This window comes from Spermophilus citellus, assembly GCF_964194105.1.
Source record: "Spermophilus citellus genome assembly, chromosome: 17".
NCBI lineage: Eukaryota > Metazoa > Chordata > Mammalia > Rodentia > Sciuridae > Spermophilus > Spermophilus citellus.
This window is the reverse complement of record NC_138199.1, coordinates 75,749,214-75,776,680: the sequence shown is the minus strand read 5'-3', so window position 1 is coordinate 75,776,680 and position 27,467 is coordinate 75,749,214. Positions and strand designations below refer to the sequence as shown.

The following is a 27,467-nucleotide window of genomic DNA, read 5'->3' as shown; positions in this document are numbered from 1 at the left end:
GGCGTCCAGCCCTCTGCTCGCCCCTGTGCCCAACACCCACCTCGCCAGGGACCTGGGGTTGACACCTGGGGAGGGACCACAGGGCGGGGCAGGGCCAGACCCAGCCGGCCAGGGCCAGCAGGAGAGTGAGCTGTTCAGAGCCCATCAGGGGTGAGGCGGGGACAGGCGGGAAGGTCTGGTGACAGGCACGGTACACTTCTGGGGGCAAGGCCGGTGGGTGTGTGGACAGTTGTGCTCCAACCCCAGACACCAGAAGCCACCCACCCCCTCTGCAGGAGCTGCAGGGTAGAAAGCCACATCCCGCTCCGTTGGGAAGGGACCTGATGTCCAGAAGGGGTCTGCCTCATGCTGCAGGGACAGTGGGAACCCCAGGTGGGCCCACTCTCCTCCCGCCCCGTGTCCGTCTGTCCTGCCCCCCATGATGCAGATCCTCTCCTCTGCGGGGCCCCTGTTCTGTCCTGTGCGAGGCCAGAACACTTCCCCCATTCTCTGCCCATGGGGCCTTCTGTTGCGTCAGGCCCTGTCCCTCACATGTAGCCTGCAGACTGGTCAGAAGGGGACCCAGGGTCCTAATGGGGCATAAACTGGGTGGGTGGGGGTGCTCACAGAATGAGCACCTCAGTGTCCCCTTTGGGGTGGTCCCCGGCCACGCTGGGAAGTGCATCCTGCCATGGCTCCCCCAAAAAGGGGCTCCCACCCCCGCTGTTGGGGCAGCCGCTCCTGCCGCTGCCTCAGCCCTGGCTGCTCTCACTGGCCAGCCGCTGGTACAGCAGCAGTTGATTTATCTGGAAGGCCACGTCCACATTTGCTGAGCCCAATCAGCCACTTCTTAGTGCCACTGGGACCGACTCTGACATGGCTTCCGTCCCTGCAGAGATAGAGCTCTCCGGGGCGCTCCCACCTCCTGCCCCCTGCATGCTCCAGACCTTGGGCCCAGCGTGGCTCTCGTCCATCAGGTATCCATGGTGGCTGCCCTGAATCCAGTCCTCCCGTCGCTGTGGTCCCCTGCAGGGTGGTGCCGTTGGAGCCCCTCCCAATGGGCACCTCATCTCTTTCCAGGCCCCAGTCCTGTCTGCACGGGCCTCTGTCCAGAGCCTTCCACCCTGCTCCACCACTCTTGGAGGACACCCTTGCCCTCCTCTCATGTCCCCAGGCCCCTCCTGGCATGTGGCTGAGTGGCAGCTGGGATCAGGTTACTTGGGGCCAGGGCAGTGTAGGAATCAAGTAGCACCCATACCAAGGGTCCAGGTGCCCAGCTGGGCAAGGGACCCGTATACACTGAATATGCCCACTGTGGCCTAGGTGACCCTGCCCTGGGGAGAGCCCTGCAGTCCTGGGGGCCACTGTGACTGCCCAGCACTGGGCAGTGTAAGGGCCACTGTTCTCCCCACTGCCCAAAAGGAGCACTGATCCTGGGCTGGAATCAAGCGCCTGCTCTGGAGGTGGCCAGGTGGCCCCCAACCCAGTGACAGCCTTGGTGGCCCTGGACCTCCCACTCCCTGCCCAGTGCTTAGGTGAGCTGACCTGCCCACCTGGGGGATGGTTCAGGGATTGGATGCTATGAAGCCACCAGCCGGCTGCCCGCGTGGACTGGGGCTGGCCGTGGGGAGGGGTGCAGAGGACCTGAGCTGGGGCTGGCTGTGCAGGGAGCCAGTGGAGACAGGGAGGCTGGAACCACCCGTCCTCCACCCCTCATCCTCCTCCTCTGGGCCTCCCTCCCTCCTGGGCCTCTCCACCCTGCCCCTGGCTACAGCCTGCACCCATGGTGCCCAGTTGTGGGGAGGCAGTAGCCTCCTCTGCCCCTTGGCGCTGCGTGCCCTGCCCTGGGCACCAGCCAGAGCCTCCTGACCACACGGGCCACCTGGCTACCCCTCTCCCCAGGGACCCGTGCTCCTAAGACCCCTGCTTGACTCCCCCACTAAGTGCAGCCCACCCCATGCCCACCTGACACAGCTCAACTCCTAACATGGCACTGTCTACCCCTCCTGTCCCCACTCCCCAGGGAGGAGGGGACCGCCACCCACCTTGTTCCTCTCACCCTCGGTGCACCCTGACAGATGGCTGCCATCCTCCCCATTGTCCAGGAGCCACAGACCCCAGGGTAGGGGCTGGGTCAGGGGTCAGGGTCTGGCAGGGTGGGAGAAGGCTGAGTAGGCTAGGGTGAGTTCAGGCCACGCTGCTTGGGGTGGTGAGCCCTCCTGGCCTGAGGGGGGAATTTTCCACAGACACCCGCAAGGCACGCTTCCCAGCGCCTCACACGCCTCGCTGCCCGGAGTGCCTCCAGGTAGCCAGCCCAAGTCTCTCCTGCTGCAGCCCCAGGCCCAGACCCAGCACCCAGACCCTCCTCCCCGGAACAAGGAGAGCCTCCAGGACCAGGGAGGGTCGCAGCAGGGCATGGGCTGGGCCCGAGTCCCCTCCCTGCTCCTTCCTCCCCCTCCTCCCTCCCCCCCCTCCCCCAGCCAAGCATCCCGGCTCTGCAGCTGCGCGGTGCCAGGGAGGGGTTATGAGACGCTGCCTCCCACGCTCTACTAATCCCCAGATGGATGCCCGCACCTTCCCCAGCGTGTGCTAATTTGGAAACACCATCCCCATGTAACCATAGCAGTAATAACACAGCTGCACGTCTCCCTGCAGCTGCAGGGCTCTGTCCCCAGGGGCTGAGGAACCCCCCGGCCATGAAGGGGGTCTTAAGCTCTTAAGGGTGCCCTCTCCTTGCCAGAGGATGGGTGTCTGGATCCCACCAGTCCACGCCCGGCTCAGCCCGGATTCACTGTTGGAGTTTCTCCAATGACTGCTTCCCTGGCCCAAGAAGAGCCTCAGACTTCCCTGCCCACCCAGGGGCCTGCAGCTCAGGAGCTGTCCGCACACCCACAGGCTCCCAGGCCTTTCCCATCATCTGGGGAATTGGCCTGCACTGGACCCCAGCCAGGCCGGCAGAGGCCTTCAGAGGCTGCCGGGAGCATGGGAGGGGTGGGCTTCCTCTCTGAGTCCTCAGTCCCCAAGGACTGTACCCCCAGGAGTCTGCTGGACTCTCCCTTCCAGATGGTAAGCCTCATGCTCAGCATCGTGACCAGATCCCGTCCTTCACCCTTGGCAACCCTGCGGGGACTCTGATACCAGCCTTGTTTTTGGCCCAGGAAGCAGAAGCCCAGGGAGGTCCAGTAGCCTGTTGGGGTGGGGGCTTCCAGCAGGCGGGACTGGGCAGGATCTGGACCTGGGCTGTGGGGTTTGTGGTGTCTGCCCTGCCTCCCCCGCCCCTCCCCTGGGCCCCCGCAGTGGGGAGGGGGCAGCATGAGCTTCCAGGGCCACCTCGACTTGCACCCACCCAAGATCAGGAGGGCTTGAGTGAGACTGCAGGAGGGAGCTGGGGGATCTAGAGGGGCCTGGCTGGGGAACAGGACTCCACCGAGTCCCTCTGGAAGTTTCGAAGGTGCCCAATGGCGCGTCCAGGGAAGTCAGCCAGCACCATCCGAGACTAGAGTGCTCCCTGGAGGCATGTGCCCTCTGGGTGCCTGTCTCTAGGGCCCAGCCCGGGTTCCCACTGGGGGAAGCAGGCCCGTCCACAGCCTGCAGGACTGAGGGAGGTGCAGGCAGGCCAGCCTCAGGAGTGCGTTCGCCGGCCACGTCACCCCCCCCCCCCCCCCCCCGGTGGCCCAGGTCCCCAGCTGCACGGGCCTCACCTGCCCTGCACCTGCGGGCCCTCTGCGTCCACCCTGCTCCCGGCCTGCGGCGGAGGCTGCTTGGTATGGATGGTGCGGCCTTTTGGGTAATGAAATATTCACAGGTCAGTGATTCCCTGAGAAATGATGGGATCAGTCAATTCCTTCTCAGGGAGTGATTTTCTCCCCTTCACAGCCTCTGTTTCATGTTGACAGCCATTAGCATGAGAGAGCTGGATCGAAGGCGCTCGTCAGGGCCCCCACGAGCAGCCGCCTTCTCACAGGCGGCCCTGGCCAGGCCTGGGCACATGGGGCATGGACACCTGTGAGTGGCAGGCCCAGACCCAGGCACGTGGACAGCCGCCAGTTGGCCCCGGTGCCCTGCCCTCCTGGGTTTGCCGGCCACCTGCTCGGGGCCTTGCTGAGGCCCCAGGAGCCTCTCCTGAAAGGTGCGTCCCACCCTCTTTGCGGGAGCTCTGCCAGGCCTCAGGGCAGTAGGGACTCCCCCCCAGGCTCTCCTGGGCAGGGCACAGAGGAGGCTCTGCAGGTCAGCGGGTGGGCGGGGGTAGCCTCTCTGCCTCCACAGCCTCTCCCAGGCCTTGGGCTCAAGCCCCAGCTGACGTTCCCGCCTATTTATCGTCTTTGCACCTCGGTCCAGGGCTTCACAGGCGGGCGTGGGTTGTGCGTGCACCCGAGGCACCTGCAGAGGAACACTGAGGTGACGGAAGGCCACGTACCACCCTTCCCTGCAGCCAGACTCCAGTACAGGTACAGCCAGCCACTTCCCATGACCACAGCATCCTGCTGACTCGGGACGTGCTATCCCCAGGGGGAATGTAGACAGCACAGGAAGAGGCCGGCTTAGGGTTGTGTCCAGATGGAGCAGAGTGGGCTGGGGACCAGGAGCGGCTGGTCCCAGAGGCATGCACGTGGGTTTTGTGTCTCGGTAAGATCAGAAGCCAGGGGTCTGGCTCCAGTACCCACAAACCTGACTACTTTGCTACAGCTGGAGGGACCCCTGCCCAGTGGTTACCCACCCACCCCACCCCTGCCATCTGCTGGCATGGCTTTTGTGGGGTCTCCCAGCACGCGGCCCACCTGGCCAGCAAGTGCAGGTGCAGACCTGCTGTGGACAACTTTCTTGGACACCAGAGCTGCTCTGGAGGCTGGGGATGCAGCCCACCTCCAGGTCGAGTGAGACTCGGGGACAGCCGTGGCCCATGGTCCTGCCCATGCGCTGTGCCAGACACACTCCACACAAACCAGCCCCTCAGCTACCCCCAGCTGGACACACGGCCTGTCGGCTGCCCTGCAAGCCCCTGGGAACTGACTGACTGTGCGTCTTCTAGCCCAGAGGGTTCCCAGTCAGGAGGAGTGGAGGCCAAGCCCCCAGCCCAAGTCCTGCAGTGCCTGTTGAGGCCCTGGCCGCTCCCCCTCCCCACTCACTTGAGCAGGCCTGACGGGGCCTGGGGGACCTGCTCTCACTGAGTGGCTTGCCCGTGGCCAGCAGGGAGCAGACACAGCCTGAACCACCCAGCCTCCATACAGGTCAACGTGTCTGCACGGTAGGGCCTGAGTGACAGCGGGTACTCAGCTGGGCGATTGTGCCCCAGGGCACGATGTGGGTTATCACAGCTGGTAGTCAAGGGTGCCACTGCACCCCCTGTTGCACCCAAGCCAGTCCCATCACAGAGAATGGCCCCGCACCCCAGCCTGTCCGCAGAGCCGCAGGGGAGGGCAGTGGGAGGGCAGAGCTTCCCGGAAGGTGGGCTGCCCGAGCCACGGGGCCCAGCAGGCTTCCAGGGACCAGGAACATCCAAGAGAAGCTGGGGAGGTGCAGGCAGAGCTTCCTGAGCCACCGAGAGGACCTGGCCCCGAGCCTGGACCCAACAGGGATGCAGGGCTCATGCAAGGCAGGATGCAGGGCTGGGCAGGGTGCCCCCTCCAGCAGCCGCTGGGCCCTGCCTAGTTCAGAATCACCTGGGCCCTGGCTTTTCCCCAGACCAAGGACGTCAGTCCCTCTGGGGCAGGATCCAGGCACCTGAAGCTTTTGAATCTTCCCAGGAGACTTCAGTGTGGTCACACTTGAGAGCCATCGTCATGGAGGGGTCCCTGGGAGCCTGTTTGAATGCAGACACCCAGCCGGCCCAGGCAGCTGGATCAGAATCTCCTCCAGCGTGGCGGGGCACAGACTCCTGCTGCAGCCCACGGGAGCCCACACCCAGGACAGGGTCTGCCCCACAGGTTGGGGCTCCAGGCCCCCGACAGCGTCCTCCGCCCTGCTGTTTCCTGGGCTGTGGTGTTAACGGTGCCCACTGAGGGCGCCAGAGGCCGTTAGCGCAGGTCCTCGGCACCTGGCCTCAGCTGGGCGTGCACTGCTCCAGGAGACGGCTCTGCTCTTCTGACCTGGGGCCTGGTGACAACTGGGACGTTGGCGGACCGCGCTCGCCTGCCCAGACTCACCGGTCCTGGAGCCAGCCTTAGGCTCCCAGGCTCCGCCTTCCAAAGACAGGTAGAAGGGACCTTGGGGGCTCCAGGGCCTGCGAAGGCAGCTCCACCCGCCCTGCCTTCCTGTAATAGCTGCTGTTTTAAAGAAGGGGCAGGGACAGAGGGGGCCATTCTCAGGCTGTCGAGGGCCTGTCTTCAGGGCAGACCGTTCTCTACACACTGACCTGACTGGGCTGGGTTGGTCAACAGGCAGGGGAGGGTGGGCCGCAGCCTACTGCCGGCTCCATGTCCCTCCACCACGCGTGGCAATGTCACCCCAGGGAGACCTCTGGGCCCCTGGGAGCCAGCACCTGGCCCACCCTTAGGTTGCTCCTCTGCAGGGTGAGACTGGCAGACCTGGTGCAGAGCCCCTGCTGAGTGGCCAGCTCCCCTTGGGGCCATCCTCGAGCTGTGGGTGGTGGACACTCAATAGGAATGGTGGGCCAAGAGGAGCCCCCTGGGTCAGGGTCCTCACAGGAAAGGTGGGGTCTTCATAGGCTAGTGCTTCCTGCAGGAGGGGCTCCAGGGTGCTGTCCGCCTTCACTGGAAACAAGCCCAGCCCTCAGATGCACAGTGGCATCCCAAGGAGAGTGTGTGGATGGGCACCCACCCTGGTGAGACCCCCTGAGTGGTGTGGAGCCAGTGTTTGGACTAAGAGAGTCCCCTGTGGCCACAGCAGGGGGTCCTGCTGGGAAGGAGCCCTAGCTCCTGTGGCCAAGGCCCTGCCTGCATGGGGCCAGGGCTCTGCATGGTGGAGTGTGGCATTGAACCTGTGGAGAGCCCCCGCTGTAGGGGGCCAGCCCAGGAGCTGGCGGCAGTGGACAGTGGAGAAAACAGACCAGATGTGGAGGCCTGGGAGATGGGCAGAGTCGCCCGAGACCGACATGTGATTTGTAGGATTGGCCTCTGGCCACAGCACAGGCGTGCCCGCACCCTGAGTTACCCAGGAAGGGGCTTGGAGCTCCCAGGAGGCCTGTGCGGGGAGGAGGCCTGGTGAGCAGAGAGGGGGAGCCGCCCAGCAGACACCCAGGGCGCCTCACCCCCAGATGTGCTGTCAGGATGGCACAGGGACCCACAGGTGGGAGCCGGCCTCGCAGGGGAGGTGCTCCCCTGAGGAGGTGGAGCGTGAAGGGTTGCATGCCTGCCGTCAGCCCAGGCCCAGGACACGCTGGACTCACTTTCTGGGGACAGGGCTGTGGGCGCCAGGAGACGAGGCCAGCTCCTCTCCCCTCCGCAGCCCTGGCTCCAGGAGCCCTCCCCAGAGGCTCTTCCCCCTAGTCTTGGAGTCCTGGAGCCTGGACTCCTGGGACGCCAGGAGGGGCCACATGCAGAGACGGCAGGGAGTGGGTAACTCAGCCAGGCCAACCCATCCAGTGACCGGGCCAGTGCATGCTGGGAAGCCGGCTGTCCACCAGCCCGTCCCCGGCCCACCTGCGCACTGACGGGTGGTCTCAGCCGTCTTGCCCCATAGCCCCCCACTGAGTTCTGTGGCAGCCTCAGGAGGCAGTGATCAGCCACCTGGTCAGTGCTGCTGGGGTCAGCGGGGTAGGGAGGGTCCTGCAGGAGCAGGGGCAGCTCAGATGGAAATTCCATTAGTGTTCAGCCATGGGCAGTGGGGGCTGTTCAGAGAGTACATCCAATTAAAGATTGATTTTTCAATTTTATCTCAACCATAATGAGCCACATTCAGACCCCGTCTGCCTCCCTGGACAGTGCCATGCTGGCCCACTGGCCAGCCCTGGGCCACCCGGCCAGCTCCCCGCCCTGGCAGGGATGATGTAGTGAGGGGCGGCAGCCCCTCCCTCACCGCGTTTGGGAATAATTACAAATGAGCCACACAGGGGGTTTTGTTAAATGAAAGTGTCACCGTGGTAAATCGTATTTTTATTTACTGCGAGGGTGCGTTTTCGGTGTAGCTCCGGTTAAAAGCTGCAGTATTTAATTTCCCTTGATCCAGACAGTATTTCAAAACGTCACCCAGTGAGACGGGCTCCCACGTCACCCTCCCTCACCCACAGACTCCAAGGCTTCCTGGCCCCTCCTGCCCCTCAGCCTGGCCCCTCAGCCTGGCCCCTCAGCCTGGCCCCTCAGCCTGGCCCCTCAGCCTGGCCCCTCAGCCTGGCCCCTCAGCCTGGCCCCTCAGCCTGGCCCTGGCTCCCAGGGGCTCTGTGCCCCTCTCCCTCTCCCTGTGAGGTCTCTGAGCCGCCTGGGGTGTCTGGGCCGCGGGATCGTTACAAACATGCCCATTCCCAGCATTGCTCACAGTTTGGGTGCTGTGGGCCGGCCCTGGGCCCCTGCTCACCTGTGTCCACTCCTCCAGTCCTCGCACAGCCCAGGTGGACAGTTACGACCCTGCTTCACAGGTGAGAAGACCACTCCGGGAGGTAAGGGTCTCACCAAGGGACCCCCGACTTCTCAGGACTCAGACTCAAGCCATCCTGACCCAGGCACAGAGGCTGTAGCTATTTGTGACAATTGGGACATCAGAATGTTCAACCCCATCCCAACCCCTTACCTGCTGATTTTCTGTGTGGCCTCAGGCCCTCTACTCACCCTCTCTGATCATTTGTAGAAAGAGAGCTCTAACCCTGGCTTCTCTGTGATATAACTTCTCATGATATAACTTCAGGATCAGATGCACAGGAGAGACCCCCTCCCAGACCCCAGGTGGGTCCTCTGTCTTCTGCCCTTGCCGCTCCATGGCCCCTCCTGTCCTTCTGGTAAGCCTGGGGGCTCGGGCAGGCCTCCAACATCTGCACCTGCGTGTTCAAGCCCGCTGCGGCTTCCTGGTTTTACCTGACTCTGGTTGCAGGAGTAAGAGACTCCTCCTTCCTGCTTACTAGAGGAGGGCTGGACCGAGGCCCCTCCCCGGGCCTGCTCGGCCTGCAGGGGCCGCCTCTCTGGGGGCTCTCAGATGCACCCTCTGGCCTCAAGCCTGCACCTCTGTCTGGTGGAGGCGCCGTGAGCCGCTGTGTGTCCTGTTTACCTGGCCCCTGCTGGACACACCCTCCAAGTACAGAGCTTTGTCCCCAGCGGGTCCTCGGGACAGGGTCACCGCATTCAGTGCTCAGGACCCGCCCTGGGGAGCCAGCACCCACCGAGGCCCCTTCTCTAGCTTCATCCTGTGCCCCTCAGCTTCTGGGGGAGGCACCCCCAAGGCCGGCCTTTCTTCCTCTGGCAGAAGCCCTCAGTGGCCTGCGAGGGGGTGGGGGCGCAATGTGGGGTTGTGCACGTCACCAGCTGAGAGCAGTGGCCAGCGGCTCTTCAAGGAATCGACCCCAATCTAGCTCTTTCCCAGAGACCTCCGTGTCTCATGGGCCTTTGGCAAAACTCCAGTTCCAGGCCAGAGCCGGGTGCGAGAGGCAGACTGGGCGCCATGAGGCCCAGCTCTTGATGGCAGTACTTCTAGGGCCTTTTCTAGGGACACCAGGTGGCAATTCCCCGGGAAGTGTGTCCATGGGTAATTTTCTAGAACATTCCAGACGGGTGGAGCTCCGTGGCACACACTTTGGGAAGCGCTGGTCCAGGGGAAAGCTGGAGTGGACTGCGCCTCCCTCGCCGTGTCCGTGAGGGTGGGGCCGTAGCACAGTCCCTTCCCTTTCTTTGAGTCTGTTTCCCTGTCTGCAAAACTGAGGATGGTCGTCCTCCCTGAGCTATGGTGCACTCTGCAGCTCGGGCAGGCGACAGTGCGGCATGCAGTAGGCGCTCGGCACTTGTTGATGGTGTCGGATTCACACATGGCACCTGGAGACACAGGTGCCCGGCAGGCAGGTGGCCACCTAGCCTGAGGCTACCTGGAGCTGCCCTGGCAGGGCTCAGCGTGGCATTACTTGGGCTCAGAGAAGGAAAATAGCCTGGGCCCAGAGTTGGGCTCCGATCTGCCCCGTGAGCTGCCGGCGAGCGCCTTGGCCTCCGTGTCCCTCTTGTACGGTGCATCCGGAGCAGGTGCCTGTGACCACGCCGGGCCCAGGCTCTGTAAGTGACGTGTGGCCGAGGAGGCCCAGGTGGAGCAGCCTGGTGGGAGGTGGAGTAAGGGGTGAGGGCTGGGGGGCAGCAGGGCTGTGCTCAGAGGCTGGCCCCGCCACTTGCAGCTTGCCATGGACTGGGGATGGCGATGCCCCCTGGCCCGATGAGCGTGTGGAGAGGGCAGGACGGCCTCTCGGAGGCCCCGCTGCTCTCCTGGTACATACAGTGGGCACACCCACTTGCTGCCGTCTTCCCGGCCGACTTCTGCAGTCAGGGCCCATGTTGGCCTTGTGGGCTCCACTGCCGTCCCTGGTCCTAAAGAGTTGTCCTGTCCCATCCACCCCCGCTGTCCAGCACAGTGTGTGCCCCCTGCCTCAGAGTTGCCCTTCCTGGCCTCACGGTGGTGGCGGCCTTGATCGCCAAGCTCTGGCCAGCCCCGTGGGGAGGGACCCCAGATCCTCGTCAGCCAGAGAAGATGAACGCTTTTAATCCAGGGAGCTCTTTGCCACCAACCAAGGAGTACGCCATCCCCCCAGACTGGAGCCCAGAGCTGCCCCTGAGGAGCAGTCCTGTGGACAACAGTGGGCCTGGCATATGGTCACCTGGTGTGTTGAATGTCCACAGTGAGCTCTGCTTCCACTGGGCGTGGGGGCTGCCCTGCCTAATTGGGTCATTTGTGTCCTCCAGGCTTGGGGTGGTGCTGTGTATGGGTGTGGAGTGCCTGTCTGTTGGTGTGAGCTGCATGTGGGTGTGCAACGGGTGTGAGCACACGAGGCAGGACTGAGCCAATGCCAGGAGTGGGGGTGCACGTGACTGGACACGGGTGCGGTGTGGTGTGTGTGTCTGTGTGCACTTGCATGAGCAGCTTGTGTGTGTGTGTATGGATGCAGAGTGCAGGTGCACATGTCACCGGCACGTGGTGTGGCACGGTGTGCGTGTGCATGAGCTCCGGAGTGAGCGTGAGCACTGACAGCGGGCACTGTGTGTGTGGATGACATGGGCACGTGGGTGGTCACACCAGGAGTGAATGTGCGTTGTGTGAGCGCGTGCGGTGTGCATGCACATGGGCAGTGCAGGGCGTGTCTGCTTGCGTGGCCTGAGGGTGATGCATTGCACATGTGTGCTGGGTGCAAATGTGCCCGGGTGTTGCACACACACATACTGCAAGCGAGTGTGCAGGTGCCCACACGTGTGCTCCATCAGGAGCAAGCCTTGCACACTAGCGAGAGCAGGCGCTGGGCATGTCCCTGTCCGGGTGAGTGTGAGCGTGCGTGTGACCCAGGCGGTGCACGTGTGGGGTGCCTGGGACCCAGCCCGCTGGTGTGTGCAAGCACGCATGTGCGCATGGCTTCTGGAGAAGAAAATGTTTAAAAATGGAGTTGTCAGCCCCGGGTTGACAGGCGCAATCGGCAAAGTGCAGCGTCGGCAGGATCGCTGCGGCTCCTCAATTACCCGGGAGGAAATGGCCCCGCTTTGTGCTGAGGAGGCAGTGTGGCTGGAATGAAGCAAGTGGAGCAGACCCAAAACTTCATTAATTAAAGAAACTCATTAATGAGGGACATTTAATCAGCTGAAGATTGGATCCACACTCGCCTCTTCCGAGCCAGGCGCCTGGCTGGAAAGAAGGGCGCCTCCCCCACGCCTCGCCGCAGCCAGGCATGGCCTCGCTGGGGGAGGGAGGGGCTGCCTGGCGGGCCCTCAGGGTGGGCGGGGAAACATGTGCAGGTGTGTGGGTGACAGGTGCCTGGCCAGGAGGCACGTCTGCAAAGGGTGTGAGGGGCACCCGGGTTGGCGGTTCCTGGGGCCACCCGTCCCCGTCTGGGACAATCAGCAGTGTGTGCAGACACTCCTGGGTTGTCACAGTGCCAGGGCGGGGGCAGGGCTACTAGCATCTAGTGTGTGCATGAGGAATGCCCATGTGGGAGCCTGTGTGTGCGTCTGTGATAAATGCACCCTGTGGCCCTTGTTCAGAACCCAGCTCAGGGTGCCTGTGGTGAGCTGAGCAAAAGGGCCTCCAAGGGGCATGAGAACTGGAGGCCCGCAGACCTGGGCTGGCCAGGATCACAGGGTCAGAGGCATGTGGTGAGTGTGCAGAGCCCCAGGCTGCACAGGTGTCCCTGAGTCCCTGGGAAGACCTTGTTTCTCAGTGTGTGTGTTAGTTTTCTCTCACTATGACAAAATGCCTGAGGTCAACATCTCAGAAGGAAGGAGGGTTTATTTTGGCTCGGTTCCAGAGGTTTGGCCGTGTCTGCTTGGCTCTATGGTGTTGGGCAGTGGCGCGAGGCAGCAGGGGCCTGTGATGGAGCAAGCCCTTACCTCATTGTGGCAGGAAGCAGAGAGGGAGAGGGGCGGGTCCCAGCACCCCCTCTGAGGGCCACCCCCAACAACCTAACTTCCTCCCTCAGGCCCCACTTCCTGGAGGTTCCACCGTCTCCAGCAGCACCATGGGCTGGGCCAGGCCCCTGGGCACACTCCAGGCCTAAACCATAGCAGAGTTCGGAGAACTGGCCACTCGGGTTTAAGGCTGTGAGCTGCAGCCCTGCCCAGCTGTCTCCTGGGAAATGTCCAACCTAGGAAGAGCTGGCTCCTGATTCACAGGGCTGCCACAGTTCTCTGGGACAGGCTGTTTGGGGACACAGACATGGGATGGCAGCCACCACATCTGCGGGGGCCAGCTGACAGCGCCTTTCCCAGCCAGGCGTGGGGTTTCCCTGAGCTTGTCTGTCCTCTGTCTCCCACCAGCCAGGGCACTGAGCCCTGGAACAGAACACTGCGAGAGGGGCCCAGGGCCCACGTGCCTGGACAGGTCAGCAGCAGGGCAGGGAGGCCGCCATCTCTGCCAGACAGTGGTCCTGGGCATCTTCTTGACAGGGCCCAGCCCCCGCCCACATCAGGCCCCAGTGTTCCAGCCATGGCCACTCCTGGCACCAGATGGACAGCCGGCATGGCCAACCCCTGGGCCCACCTCCCAGGCCCGCCTCCAGCGACCTCCCAGCCTGGGCATGGGCTGGCCAGTGACCCTCCTCCCACTGCAGGAGACCCTCCCTTCCTAGTAGGAGGGGCCCTGGGGGAGGGCAGCCCTGCGGGGGAGGGCTGGGGGAGGGAGGGTGGCAGTGTGTATGCTGCAGGGACCACCAGGCCCCAGCTGGGGAGAACCAGGTCCCAGTCGAGGCTCTGGGGAGGGTGGACCTGCAGGTGTCCCTGGGGTGGGCCGCCCCTGGCTCTAGACCCTCTGGAAGGAAGGCCCAAGCCTCCACCTTGGGGCAAGAGGAAAGGGCTCCGCCCACAGCAGCAGGGTCTGGGTTTTGACACGGGGAACTGTGGCCCCACCAGCACGAGGCCAGAGCTGTGTGCAGTCTGCAGGCCGACAGCCCTGGGTGGGTCATGGGAGGGCAGCGGGAACTCTGAGACGCCAAGCCACTCAAGGTGGTGGGGACATGGGAGGACCAAGCCTGAGAAAGGGTGGCAATTATGGCCCATGGCAGACCTGGACAGGGGAGGGACATAACATGGACCCTCCCCAACTCCCCCCGCTGTGGGGACTGCTCCTGCTGTTGGGAAGGGGTCCTTTGTAAGTGTGGGGCTCGGGCCTCCCAGGAGCTTCCCGTGTGCCCAGACTGACCGCCTCCCTCCAAAAGAGAGCCCTGGAGACTGCTCATGGGGACTGCTTGAGGCAGGGCGTCCCTGCTGGAGGAAAGGTGGCCTGGTCCCTGCCCAGGAGTCCCACCACCACCTTCCTGCCTTCTCATACTCTCCACCCTCTGCCTGTCCCTGTCCCAAGCTGGACACCCCTGTGCACCCCCTCTGAGCCGGCTCAGTCTGCCCTGTGGCATTCAGGTACAAACGGGTCAAGGAACAGAACCTGCAGCCCCCTGCCAGGGGTCTGGATCCTAGACCCGGTGGCACTACAAGGCAGTGGCCTCTCTTCTTCCTCTGGGCATGCCCAGTGCCCCAAACCTCACAGCCTACAGCATCAGATGGGCCACCTCTGTTATTCCCCGAGGAGGTGACTCAGAGTCCCTCCAGCATCGGGGACTTCAGGGACCTTCAAGCTCTGCCTGACACTGGGGGTGCCCAGGATTCCATGGCAGACTCAGAAGCAGCCTGTGTTCTCCCCCTGGACCCCTCTTCGAGGCCCACCCTCTTCTCTGGCACTGCTGATGGAAACGCTGTGCCCGCCATGCCCACAGTCACCTGGTGCTGCTGATCAAGTGTCCCCAGCCCAGGCCCTGGTCCTGTGCGTGAGTTCCTGCCTGCCCCGCAGTTGTTGGTTCACAGCACCAGTGGCCTCAGCTGGGCCTGGGGTCCCCAGGGTCCAGGCCCTGCCCCCTGGGCATCTGTGATGTGTGAGCATAGTTCTTGGGGGTCACGGGCTGTGTTGGCAGGTCAGGTTGTGCTTGGAGAATCGTGGTTTTGACAGTTCGGGGGGATGTGACGCTGTTGGTCCTAGGGCTGCACTCTGAGGAGCAGCAGCTGAGCTCACCACGTGACAGGACCTTCCTGTGTCCCAGCCCAGTGCTGAGAAGCCTGGATACTGCTGTGGAGATACTTGTGACAGAGCGTGAAGGCTCCTCCCAGAGACACCCCTGGACCACCAACTGCAGCAGGTCCCTGTGAGAAAAGGGACCTTCAGGGCTTTGTCCCAAACGGTCCCGGAGCCCAACTCCAGCGGTGGCTGCTGGCGTGGGATGCGTTATGTAACCTTTGCTGCCAGGAAATTTACCTTCCTAATCGCATTTTTCAATTCTCCTGTGAGGGTGTCTTCCCAGAGCTCACTGTCACCAGGAGGTGGCTGCGGGAAGCCTGAGGGCACCACGGAGGGAGAGGGAACCGTCTGGGCCTTTGGGGCTGCAGGGCGCAAACTGTGGGCTACACCAGGACTGGTCCTGCCTGCCCTGGTCACCCCACCCACCCACCGTGGCCACCCGCTTGCCCACCTCATGTCCTGGGCACCATGCTTAATATCCTGTTCCATTTGCTAAATGAAGAGCACGGGCCATTAATAATGCTGATATTGCTTAATTCATGTGCCGTGGCAGCTGGGATGCCACCGTGGCTGGCAGAGGGCTCATCCTGGGGTGCAGAATGAAAGAGGGGCCCAGGGGCCAAGTGGGTTCTGTGAGTGGGCCCCCTTGACAGCTGACCCTCAGCCTTGTGCTCACAAGGCCACTCTGAAGGGAGCTGTGGCCCAGATGACATTCTCCCTGACCCTCAGTAGACCAGGTGTCTGCTGGTCATCCACCCCAGACCCTCTGCGGGATGCCGTGTATGCACGAGCCAGCTGCCCTCTGGGTCATGGTGGCACCTCGAAGGAGGAGGGAGAGGACAGAGTGGAGATCACAGCTGGGGCAGTGGGAGGAGGGGGAGGCCTGGGTCCCTGGGGGGACTGCAGAGCCTGACCAGGGCATGGCACCGCAGCGGGGGTTTCACCGTGGTGTGGGGCCACAGGCAGTTCTCAACAGCGTGAGCAGACGTGGGACAGCATTGTCACACGGAGCTGCTAGGGAGCCAGTGGCTGGCAGTTGAGAGGGGACCCTGCCCTCTGGCTTCTCTCACAGCCCTACCACTGGTGGCCCACAGGTGCCAGAACACTGACTCGCAGTCCCTGGCCTGGCACAGGGCACAGTTTCCAGTTGCCAGTGGCAGAGGGCCCCGGGGGTGGGAGGCCTTTGGTTACCCATGCACTGGGGTCTGTGGACCCCCGAGCCTGGGCTGCCCACCCTCCCAGCATGGCTCAGGCAGGTGTTGAGCCCGGAGCTTCCCTGGGCAGGGGGGCAGGCCCCATCACGAGAGCCACCATGGCCGGCACCCCACGTCTGCCGTGGTGAAGAGGGCCGTGCCCAGGCACTTCCTGGTACTGGGGATCCCCCTTTCCATGTTCCCAGACCCCTTCCTTCCCTCCTGTGGCACCTCTTGGCAAGCTTGGTGTGCCCCCAGAGAGAAGGACAGTGAGCAGCCATGGTGCTGGCCCTGCCTGGGGAAGGGTGGACACAACCCTCACCCCCAGGTCTTCCCCCAACAGCTCTGACGTTCCTGGCCATCTCACCAGTCAGACCAGCAACGGGCACCATGTCTGCTGACCAGGCCCCACCTGTCCCCAGAGAGGAGCTGACCCGTGCCTGGAACTGATGGCATGTGGTGCCTGCACATGTACAGAGCCTCAGGTTCAGACCTGGGCCGAGCCCAAGGGACAGGCATGGAATAGGGTCACAGGTCACTGGGCCAGGGACTGGCCCAGCTCTCTTGCCACCCTCACTGACCCTGTCAGCCCCCTGTCTGCCTTCCTCAGGGACCCCACCCGTGTCCGTGCCTGTGCCGGCCCCAGTCCTAGCTGGCCCAGCCCAGCCCAGCAGCCCCTGTCATGTGGGTGTGGTCAGGTGGGACCTGCCGATGGCGTTCCATCAGCTTGGTTGACAGTGGGGGTAAACCCCATTCTCAGGAGGTGACGGCTCCTTGCTCGCTGCCCCAGCAGAATGGAGCGTGGGGGTGGAGGTGAGCCTGGTGGAAGACGGTTTATGGAACCCCATTATTTATGACTGGTCTGCAGTGAGCTTAGAGGGAATTACTGCTTAATCGTGTGAAAATCCACCGGCTCGCCTGGGGCTTTCCAGCTGAGAGTTGAGCCCGGCCTGAACAGGACGGGGCTGAGTCTGGGCTAAGGGCTGGGGGGGCTGTGGATGGGTGGCAGGCTCCATTCCGGGTGTCTTTCGGTCACTAGAAGGGGGAGGTTCCTGAGGGTCTGTGGGTCCAGTTTGCACCTGGTCTTGTGCCTTGAATCCCTAGCCGCTGGTGAAGCAAGGACCCTTTCTCTGAATAACTGTCTTAAAAGCACAAGATAAAGGACCTGGGATGTGAAGGAAACCAGCGATACCGAAACTCAATCACCAAGGGAATTAACCACCCAGCTGTGTGACGTCACAGGCTGCAGTTCTCAACTAACTCAACTAGCGCAGGAGTCTCCAGGCCTGGGGCTGGTCTGGCGGTGTCCAGGCGTGGCGGTGGGTGATGTGAAAGTTGGTAGGAAACGCAGTGGCAGAGTGGCCGCGGCAAGCTGGGAAGACGCCGAGGTCTCTGCTCTGGTCAGGGTCGGGTCCTGCTCTCACCCAGGGCTTGCAGCCACACGTGGGTGCAGATGGAGCACGGTCATCCTGAGTTCTCCCCAAGAGTCCACGGAGCACAGCATACAAAGTGCACGGACACCCTGTGCTCCTTGGGCCACCTCATTCTGGTGTGGTGGCCGACCTGGGTCGCCGTTATCGGCCTTCACCCTGCAGGTGAGGAAACTGAACCAGGAGCCAAAAGGTTTGAAGCAGCCCCACCTCTGGGCACAGAGGCTAGAGCTGGGGGTGGTGACCCCACCCCACGCCAAGCCTGGGCTGAGGGCAGGGCAGCTGACACTGTCCAGGGAGCAGTGCCCGGGGTCTAGCCCAGTGTTGGCTCAGGGGGAACCCAGGCTGGTCCCCTGGGGTGGCCGACAGGCTCCACACTCAGGCCTCACATTTGCCAGGGCCCCGTGGCCTCCACACTGCCGTGGGCCTCCTGCCTCTGTGGAGAGCCCTGGGGCCCCAGGCCCTCCTGGAAGGCTGGGCAGCTGTGGAGCAGAGGAAGAGAGGAGCTGGGAGAGGCGAGGCTCTGCACAGGGGGGTGGCCGCGACCCAGGACCCAGCTCGCACCCGCTCCTCATTGCCAGCAGCTAGTGCAGAGCGTGGGGCTCGAGGCAGGTGGACTTGCTGAGTGGCCCTGGGCTTCAGACCTGCTCACTTATGTTGGCCCGGCCGAGGTCAGCCCTGAAGGGCCTGTAGGTCCGAGGGGTATGAGAAGACTCTCATCCCGCCCAGGCCCTCTGGGATGTCCGGACAGCCTGGGTGCCAGGCGCTCACGGGAAGGCGGGAGGGAGAGAGGAGAGGGGCCCAAGAGCCGGTGGCTGCGGAACACGGAGACCTAATGGTCCCTGAATGAAGTAACATGCGGTGTGATGGGCCATCCGACAGCCCTAATTAATAGGAGATATTAGAGTGGCTGTCGGGACAGGACGGATTAGAGGGGGCGGGAGGAGCCAGTCACTCAGGTGGATTCCTGCCCCAGCCGTGCAGCCCCGTGAGCCCGGCTTCAGCGGGCAGCACTGCCCAGCTGCCCTCTCCTGGCCCCCAGCCCTACTCTCCCACCTCTGAGGCAGCAGTGCCCTGGCCTCCCACAGAGGCCCAGTCTTGCTACCGCCCCATGTCCAGGTCCCCGTACCTCCTCTGGTGGGGCTGAGGAAGGTGCCCTGGGCCCCTGAAGCAGGTCCTCCCCACCCCTGGGTGCTGGGGTCCTGGGTACCAGCCCCGATTCTGCATCTCTCCCTGGCTGCAGCCGCGGTGTCTTCAGGCCAGCAGCTTGAAATTGGCGATGCTGGAAGTGTTGACACCAAGGAAATGGCCATGCTACAGAGCGGGCTCTCCCCTAGACCTCCCGGGTGGAGGCCAGGGAGGGACTGGTCAGCCCACACAGAGGCGGGGGCATCCTGTGCTCACTGGGAAGTGCCCCGCATAGGTGAGGACCTGACCAGGGACTTGGGGAACCCAGTCAGTCAGGTGCTGGGCCTGAGGTACCACTGCTGCAGACCCTCCCTCCGGCCTGGGAGGAGGGCATGCCCTGCTAACCCTTGCTGGACAACAGCCCACTCCTGTGGGGCAGCATCAGGAGGGCCAGAGTAGTCAGGCCTGGCTTCACTCTGTGATTGGCCGGTCCTGGCTGTGTGTCCTTGGGCAGGTTACTTCCCCGCTCAGTTTCTATCCTGGTGTGGAGATGACAGTTCAGTGGGTTGTTTGATGATTAACAGAAACAAAGTGTTTTTATTGCTTGAGCCAGAGGGGGGCACTTGGAAGCCCTCGGCCAACGGTGTCACCACAGTCATCACCGTCACCAGCATCACTTAACATGTCCGGAGCACCTGCCGTGTGTCTGAGCCAGGTCAGTCTGTGATGGTTGGTGGTAGAGGCTCAAGCTTTGTGCTCAGGGTCTCCTCGTCCAGAGTTCTGGAATGTTCTGCTGGGGTCCCTGCACCTGGACGCAGCCTTGCTGCGCTGAGCCGTTTGAGCCAGCACCCCCTACTTAGACAGGGCCATGCCGAGTCTCTGGCCTCAAAGCGCTGACATGCAGGAGTAGTGCTTCCAGATGCCCCTGAAGAAGTCTTGGAAAGGAGGCACATTTTGTCCTGCAGTGGCCATTTGTCCTGGAGTAGGAACTTTCCACAGCTCACCCTCTGGAGCTGCTGGCTTCGAGGGACACAGAGGGGCCTCCAATGCAGAGGGTGTGGTTCTGCCTTTTGAGCCTCAGCAACTTGGCTTTCTAGGGGTGCCCAGGCTGGCTGGGCGCTCTGTTCACCCTCCCTGTCCCTCCTGAACCCTGAAGTTGGGGCTCAGGAGCCCATGAGCTGTGAAGATGGCCCGCTCCTGGGCTCAGGAAGCAACTGAGTCAGGGCAGCAGGATGGAGAGGGAGAGCGAGCTGTGGCCAAACAGGGCCATACCTCCCCTCCCGCTGGCTGCTCCAGCCTGGGGTGGCCCCAGCTGGACCCTGGATCCACAGAGCGCTGGGGAGCCCACCTCTAGCTCCTTAGCAGGTCCTCCACACTCTCCTGTGGTGGTTAGTTCTGTGACCTTGCACCTAGGAAATCAGCCTCCCTTCTGCGTGCCAGGCCTCTGTGAGTCATGGAGCTGCGCTTGATGCTAAGGCCAGAGTATCCCTCTGCCAGTGGGCCACCCAGGAAGGCCAAATGTTACCCAGACCCCAGCATGACAGGCTCATCGGCTGGCCCTGGACACCCGTGGGATCCTGTGGTAGTTAATGCTGGTGAGGCCTCTGCCAAGGTGACCACTCCCCAAGGACAGGCACTTGGCACCAAGTGGGCACATGGCACCTATTTGGTGAGCAAGCCCATGCACACCACTGCTCGCTCTCCAGCCAGCGCAGACACAGAGGACACAGGCCCTGCAGCACTCCCTGGCAGAGTGGCCGAGAGCCACTCCAGCTGCCCCTTCCTCTCCACGAAGTCCACAGAAGGTGCTCTAAGCCCTTCCAGCTCGCGCCTGCTGGAACGGGTGGCCACAGCTCTGAGAAGGGCCACCTCCACTCTCCACCCTCTGTGGATACGCAGACGGCCCCTGCTCACCCTGGTGGGTGCCAGTGATCCTGGTGGGGTATCCCCCCAGGGGAGGCAGCCTCTGACTCTTCTGATGGGAGACAACGACTGACTGCCGGTGGATATCAGGCCTCTTCCCGAATGCCATTTCCCAGCCTGATCTCCACTCCCAGCACCTCGCTCTCCTGGGATGTGCACGTTGGGAAGAGATGGGGACGTCACCTCCAGGAAAACACAACCCAGTGTGTTCCCTGAGACCGTCTGCTGCTCCCCCTGTGCCCCCACCTGCTCCCCTCTCCATCACCTCCTGGACATGGATTCTCCTCTCCTTGATCCTGTTCACACACTGCCCCTGGGCAGCCGTCTTGCTCCCTGGAATTACCTCCATCTGCTCTTCAACTGGCCACCTGGGCAGCCTGGCCCAGAGCCATGCTCTCTGCAGGTGGGCATCAGGAAGACTCTCAGCCCTGGGGAAGGGACTATGCCAGAGCGCAGGCACACGCCGCCACCATCTATTGACGGTGGTGCCAATTCTGAAGGCCTGCCCGGGCTCAGACCCACCTAGCCTCTTACCTGTGAGTCTTCCCCTGTCAGTGGGGCGGGGCGGGCAGGGCCTACACTTCCTGGACTGAAAGAGCCAGAACCGTGAAGCCTTGTGGATCCTTTGTATCCTTGGAGAGTCAGCCTGCAGAGGACCTGCCCATGGACCACACATAGAGTTGGGTATCTGGTGGAAATTTCCAGAAGGCAGGCTTCATCTCCACGAGTGGCACAGCTTTCTGGCAGAGCTCTTCTGAGACCAACCAAAGGAGCCTACTCCTTGGTAATGACAGAGGGTACCTGTCAGGGACAGCATGGAAGGCTGGGTTGTCCCCTGCCCTCACCTCTATTCTAGGACTTGGGAACTGAAGGAGGATTTGGTTTGCTCAAACTTCAGCCAGTTGTGGCTGCAGAGTCCCCAGCACCCAGAGAGACAGGCCCAGCCCCACACATGCAACCCCCGGGTGGGGGGCAGGGGAAGGACCATCCTGTCTCCAGGTTGGGGAGATCAGAGCACTGAGGTCACCTTAGTCATGGGGTCCTGGGGACTGAGCCCAGACTTCCAGGCTACCGTCAGTTATCCCCCAGGACAGCCAACCTCTCCCAGACACTGGCCTCTACAGAGGGTCAGGGAGGACCACCAGATGGACTAGGGAGGCTTAGAGCAGGCACCTCCCATTCTGCAGGGATCGCTGCCTGCTACAGGGCTGTGGCCCGGCTCTGCCTGAGGCTTCGGAAGTTAACCTGCAGCCATCTTATCCAGGTCCCCGCCACAGGCAGGTGTGACTGACAGCCCGAGGATCCGGGCCAAGCCCCTCCTCCATCCGTCATCCCTCCATATCCGTGTACCAACCACGCCCACGTGACAAGAGGGCAGGATGGAGGCAGGAAGACTTTGGGCTGGGGCTGGGGAGCTTTCCTGCCCACTGACCCAGTAGGCCCTGGCCTCGGTGTCCACCTCCAAAGGTCGGGGCAGTTAGATGGGTGGGGGTGGCTGTGGGGGTGAGGTCCACTCCTGGGCAGGCTCAGATGCGGGTGGGTGGACTGCCTCTCAGGACAGACACAGGCTGGTGTACACACCACCGTACACGGGGCTCCCACCCCCTGCTCCTTTCTCACTCCTGCCTCGAAGCCAGCTCTGCCCAGAAGTGGGGAGAAATGGCCCAGTGCCTGGCTTCCCACTGCAGCCTGGCCTGCAGACCTCAGGCACGCAGCGCCCTCTCTCCAGGGGTGAGGAGTCGGAGAGCAATTAGCTTAATTGGCCTGGAGGGCCTAGGAGTGGACGGCGCCAGGAAGGGACTGTGCAGAGGGAGGGAGGCCAGGCCGTGCAGGGAGGGCTCTGGCCGCTGCCAGGCTTCCAGAGCACTGTGTTCTGTCCAGCACACAGGCTGCAGGACACAAGCCGGACAAGGAGGCACCCGGCCAGCAGCGTGAGCAGAAGCCCTTCCCTCAGGCCTAGGTCTTGGGGATGATGGGCCCTGCCACCCAGCCTCTGCCTGCAGGTGGACAGCTCCCCGTCCCCATTCCACAGACTGGGTTGCTGAGGTCCAATAGGCGAAGGCCATGCCCAGGTTCACTCAGCCATGGTAATGGTAGGCCAGTGCTTGGGGTCCAGGGACCAAGGGCAGTTCCACCCCAAGTACAGGAGCCAAGGCCAGGCCAACTAGGCCATCAGCTGCAGGGCCCTGCCTATCTCAGAGCCACACTGCCCATTTCTCAGGCCAGAGGAGCCCTTTCATCCAGCATCGGGACGTCAGGACCCAGCAGGCAGCAGGTGGCTTGTCTAGAATAATTTGAGGCAAGTTTGCTTCAAGACTATTTACAGAAGTGTCCAGAGGGCAAGTGGAGGGATCACCAGGGACAGCCCAGGAGCCTAGAGCTGGTGGCAATGAAGAAGTGCCCAGAACCAGTGATGGAGGGGAGTCAGAGCAGGGCCTCATTAGAGGAGGCCAGGCCCCCCTTGGTCCAGGATGGAGCTAGCCTGAGACGGCCTCCCCAGTCAGGGAACAAGCACCCCAGATCATGCTTCCCTCCAGCCCCAGGAAGCCAGAGAGCATGGAGTCCAGTCTCAGCCTCTCAGAACAGGGACAGGGTGAAAGGTGGACAGAAGCCTGCTGGGCAGATGCCAGACGCAGGCAGTCTCCTGGAGCACCAGGCCCAGCCTCAGGGCCGGCACAGACGCCTCCCCCACTGACTTCCTTGCGCCACACCTGAGCAGGTTCCAGATCTCTGTTCATGGCCCGGGTCCCCCTGCCAGGACGAACACCACCCTCCCGGGAGCTCGCTGCCTGCCAGCCACCATGCTGCCACCCAGGAGCAGCCCCACCAGACCAGAGCCTCCTCCTGGACACAGACTGCCCCAGTCCCCTTCCTGCGTACTCAGGGTCTCTGTGAATGCTGCCGGAACCACACTCAGTTTTCAAATTGAGCTCGTTGCAGACCACCTTGGTCAGTGCCCCTCGTCTGCCCCAACAGGCCTGGGTCAGCCCAGGGGACAGCTGGGGTGTGGTCTGAAGGACCAGGCAGCAGGTGCTAGCGAATGTGACCCTCTCCTGGGACTGATCCAGGCCTGAGTGCCACCTTCACTGACTGCTGTGGGGTCAACCCTCCCGTGATCTGCTTCAGGCTGGGAAGGTGGGGTCACTAACCTGGAGCGGCAGGAGAAGCTCCCAGGTGGCCCCAGGGAGCTGGAACACGCCCTCACCGACCCATCCCCTTCCTCTCCAGCCCCCTGGGGACACAGACAGAGAGTGCATGCAGTAGGTCAGTCCTGTGGGCCTCAGGGCTCTGGGCTCACCTGCTCTGTGAGCCTGGCCAGGCACTTGAGCGCCTCAGTAGAACTGGTGGTGGCGGGCTGGGCAGGGACTCAGTGGCAGAGCGAGCGCTTGCCTAGCATGAGTGAGGCACTGCATTCAATCCTCAGCACCACACAAAAATTAACAAATAAAAAAGGAATTCTGTCCATCGACAACAACAAAAAAATGGTGATCGCGATCCCTCCCACGAGGGGAATGGGGTGGACAAACACGAGACCAGGAGGCAGAGGGCAGCACAGGGCAGGCCAGCGCAGCGGGGTCCGGAGAGACCTGCTCAGTCTGAATCCCCCACCCCAGGGTGTTGGCCGACCTCCCCGGCCACAGGGCAGGAGCAGGGGGATTCGGCCCTGAGCCTCCTGTTCCTGCCTGCAGAGCAGAGTGACACCCAGCCTACTGCAGCCGTTCATCCACAGGGACGTGTTTGTCACGTTCCTGCTGCACAGCACACTGCCTGGTGCCTCTGTCCTGGCAGGTCCCCAGGACTGTGCTCTTCAGCTCTGGGCTCAGCCCTGCAGGGACACCACAGTAGGCTTGATTGGCAGCTGTCACACAGTCCCAAATGCAACCCAGGGAGGGGCCCTGGGGGGCAGAGAGGGATGGGTGGGGCGCCCATCCTTCCTCTGGCCTTGGAGGAGGGGGGAGCGGGCGAGATGGTGTAAGTCAGTGAAGGCACTAATCAAATATTCATCAGTGAATCGATCTCCCCAGTGTCTGCCAAGGCCCACTGGCAGGCCCGCGCCCTCCCGGCCCTGCGCCCTCCACGCTCCCTGCTTCCTGTCCACCCTTTGGCCTTGCCCCTCCCCCTGGGCCATGCCAGGTGCTGGGTCCTCTCCCACTGCGCTGGACACTCCCTTGCCCCCACCTCCCTGTCCTAGGTCCCCACTTCCCAGGCTGGACGCCCGTGTGCCAGCCAGCAGTGGGTGGCGTGGCCTCCCGGCCGCTTTGTAGCAGTAGGCAGGACCCTCCAGGCGCAGGCATTGAGTGAGTGTGTGCCTGTGCCTGGCTGTCCTTCCCTCAGAGGGCCAGTGCTGCCCCAGTTCCCAGTGTCTGTGGAGGGAGGGAGGGCCCAGGTGGCTTTGCTATGGAGAAAGAAGGGGAGAGGATTTCTGGCTGAAGCCCTCGCTTGGTGTGTCCTAGGGTGACAGAGAGGGGACAGCCGCCACTGCAGAGCCCAGCAGAGGTGACAGTGGGCACTGTGGGGAGCAGGGCAGGGCCGACTGTCCACCCTGCCCCCTCCCAGCTGGTGACCAGGCAGACGTGGGTGGGCCAGCACTGGGGAGCAGGGCCCAGCCGCGGGCCCTGGCCTCGTTCACCATGGCCCCAGTGGCAGCCAGGCTCCTCGGGGTGCTCAGTACTGTCACAGCTAATCTGGCATCAGGGCAGCTGTGGTGTGAGTTTCCCTTCTTGCTGGACGAGCTGAGCCCGGTTCAGCTCTGACACACCCCCGATGCTGGAGAATCAGCGTGGGGGAACGAGTAGTCACCTAGCGAGGGACGTGACGGAGAACAAGGCCTGGACACTCTCTGCGGGACAGCCGTCCTGAGGTGAAGACAGACGAGACATTAAAGCACATAGGGTGGGCCTGGGGGGGGCACGGGGCACATGAGGGGTCCCCCTTGGCAGGCGAAGGCACTTGGCCTGCCACCCTGAGGCTGTGGCGGAGGGAGGTGGGTGAGAGGATGGTGAAGAGCCAGGCCAAGGGACCCTGCAGACGTGCAGGGGAGCAAGGAGAAGACCCTTCCACAGGGAGTCCAGCCCTGCCGGCACCCAGTGGGTGCACACTGACCTCAGCATAATGAGGGACGCTGTGGTCACCGGCTGCAGGGGAGCGGCGGGTGCGAGGTGCGGGTGGCGGCTGCCCCGCTGCACAGCCCTCCTCCTCCAGCAAAGCCAGCACAGCAGGGACTCGCGCTCACGCCTGGTCCCTCGGGAGCTGGGCCAGTCAAACTGCCCTCGGCCACGTGCAGCCCTTCCCATTGGGCTGTTCCAGCAGGAGATGGTACCTGTCCTTCCAGGAGATGGACCTCCCACCACGCACGCCCCGGGCCCGTGCCTCTCTGCTCAGGGCGAGTCTGCAGTGGGGAGGAAGCAAAGCAGAGGCCCCCTCTCCTGCCTCCACTGCCCCTCACTCTGAGTGCTTGAAGGCCCAAGCTCTTCTCTGGGGCAGGACTCCGCCAGGCTTCCTATAGGCCTCATTCAGGGGTTCTCACAAGCAAGAGCCTGGGTGGGACCAAGGATCTGCTCCTGGGGGAACTGCTATGCCACGGGCCCGGCACGCCACTCTGAGGGCCTGTCCTCCCCCTCTGCCGGTGCTGGCCTAGGGCTACTAGAAGCCCCCACGAGGGACTAGGGCTGGCATTCAGGGAGCGCACGTCCCCTCCCCAGGCAGCAGGCCTTTGCAAGGGCAGGGAGGGGTCTTCGGGACCTCCCTGAGGACCTGGAGATGGAGGCAGAAGCTTCTGGTTGGTGAGGCTCCCGCGTGATGGCCACCTCTGGGACTTGGGCTGGCTCTGCCTCCAGGGATCCAGGCTGGACGGGAAGCTTTGCAGCTGGGAAAGCAGGGCTCAGCCCTGCAGGGAGGCCAGGCACGTGCGCCAGCCAGAGGACAGGAAGGGTCCTCGTGCTGCAGGGACATTGCACATCTTGACCAAATCAATGGTATCTTAGTGGTGTTGGTCTCACAGGCCATTGCTACTGGGGACACGAGGTCAAAAGCACACGGCGTCACTCTTAGTCTTACCACTGCATGTGAGTCTGTGGTCATCTCAACCTAAAATGGTCTTTTTAAATTAGGAGGGTTGTAAAGGGGGGAAAAGCACCTGAAGTGCGTTCTGAGGACTCCAAGCTACCCGTTCTCAGGGGTGTCTCGTTCTGCACCTGGACTCCCGGTGCCCCCCAGTCCAGCACCACCTCCTGCTCTCAGCTGGGCCCCTGCTGGGGGACCAGGAAAATGCATCTGAAAGTACTATGTGGCTACCACCAGGGCTTCTGGAAAATCTCTGCTCAGCTGAAAGTCACCATCCCCATCCCCGAGGGCTCTGGGACAGGATAAGACTAAGCAGGCCTTCTCTCTCCTTCTGCAGGGTAATCAGGACGCCACGGCTCCGCCTGAAGCGATGGCCCAGCCCTACCCCCCTGCCCAGTACCCTCCTCCGCCGCAGAATGGTATCCCCGCTGAGTACGCCCCACCCCCACCGCACCCCACGCAGGACTACTCGGGCCAGACCCCGGTGCCCCCAGAGCATGGCATGACCCTGTACACACCAGCACAGACCCACCCAGAGCAGCCGGGCACAGAGGCCAGCACACAGCCCATCGCTGGGACCCAGACAGTGCCGGTAAGTGTCCTTCGCCACCCCGGGGCCCAGCCCAGGAGTAGCAGGAGGGGTGCCCCCAGAAGAGGGTGGCTCAGGAGGGCCTGAGGCAAACGGGTGGGGGGTCTAGGAGGGGACGCTTGTCCAGGCCCTTGTCCAGGGGTCCTCATCCCTGCAAAGATACTCCCTGCCTGGACTTCACAATCATCAGCTGGCACCAGGAGACAGGTGGTGAGCATGCAGGGACAGTGGCCCCCCTGCCCACCTCCAGCTGTCTCTGGCTTCCACGAGCCTCTCAGCTCACCTGGGAGGTGGGAAGCCTATCCTCTGCTACCAGAGGCCTGTTCATGGAAAGCAAGGGAGATGGCGGGGGCCAGAGGCCTGGTCGTGGGGTCTCAGGGGCACGCCAGCGTGGGTGAGGGGAGGCGGCGGGGCTGTCTGGCGCGCAGGCCCCTCCTATCATTTCTAATCACTTGTAATCTACCTGCTTGGCCGCCCGCCAATCAGATAGCTTCAATTATGTGGTTGTAATGCAGCTGGAGCAAAAGTGCTGATCCCTGCACT

At 63.0% G+C, this 27,467-nt stretch overlaps 1 protein-coding gene across 2 annotated transcripts in view; it reads left to right on the top strand.

Annotated features, from left to right (window-relative positions):
• The window catches only part of RBFOX3 (RNA binding fox-1 homolog 3), a 301,360-nt gene that overhangs the window by 254,666 nt on the left and 19,227 nt on the right, over positions 1-27,467 (top strand). For both annotated transcript variants that reach the window (XM_081270073.1, XM_081270072.1), the window contains one exon: positions 26,673-26,927. In XM_081270073.1, the coding sequence (XP_081126199.1) occupies positions 26,706-26,927 (222 nt within the window). In that variant the 5' untranslated portion in view covers positions 26,673-26,705. Of the gene's footprint in view, positions 1-26,672; positions 26,928-27,467 lie in introns of those variants that run through there.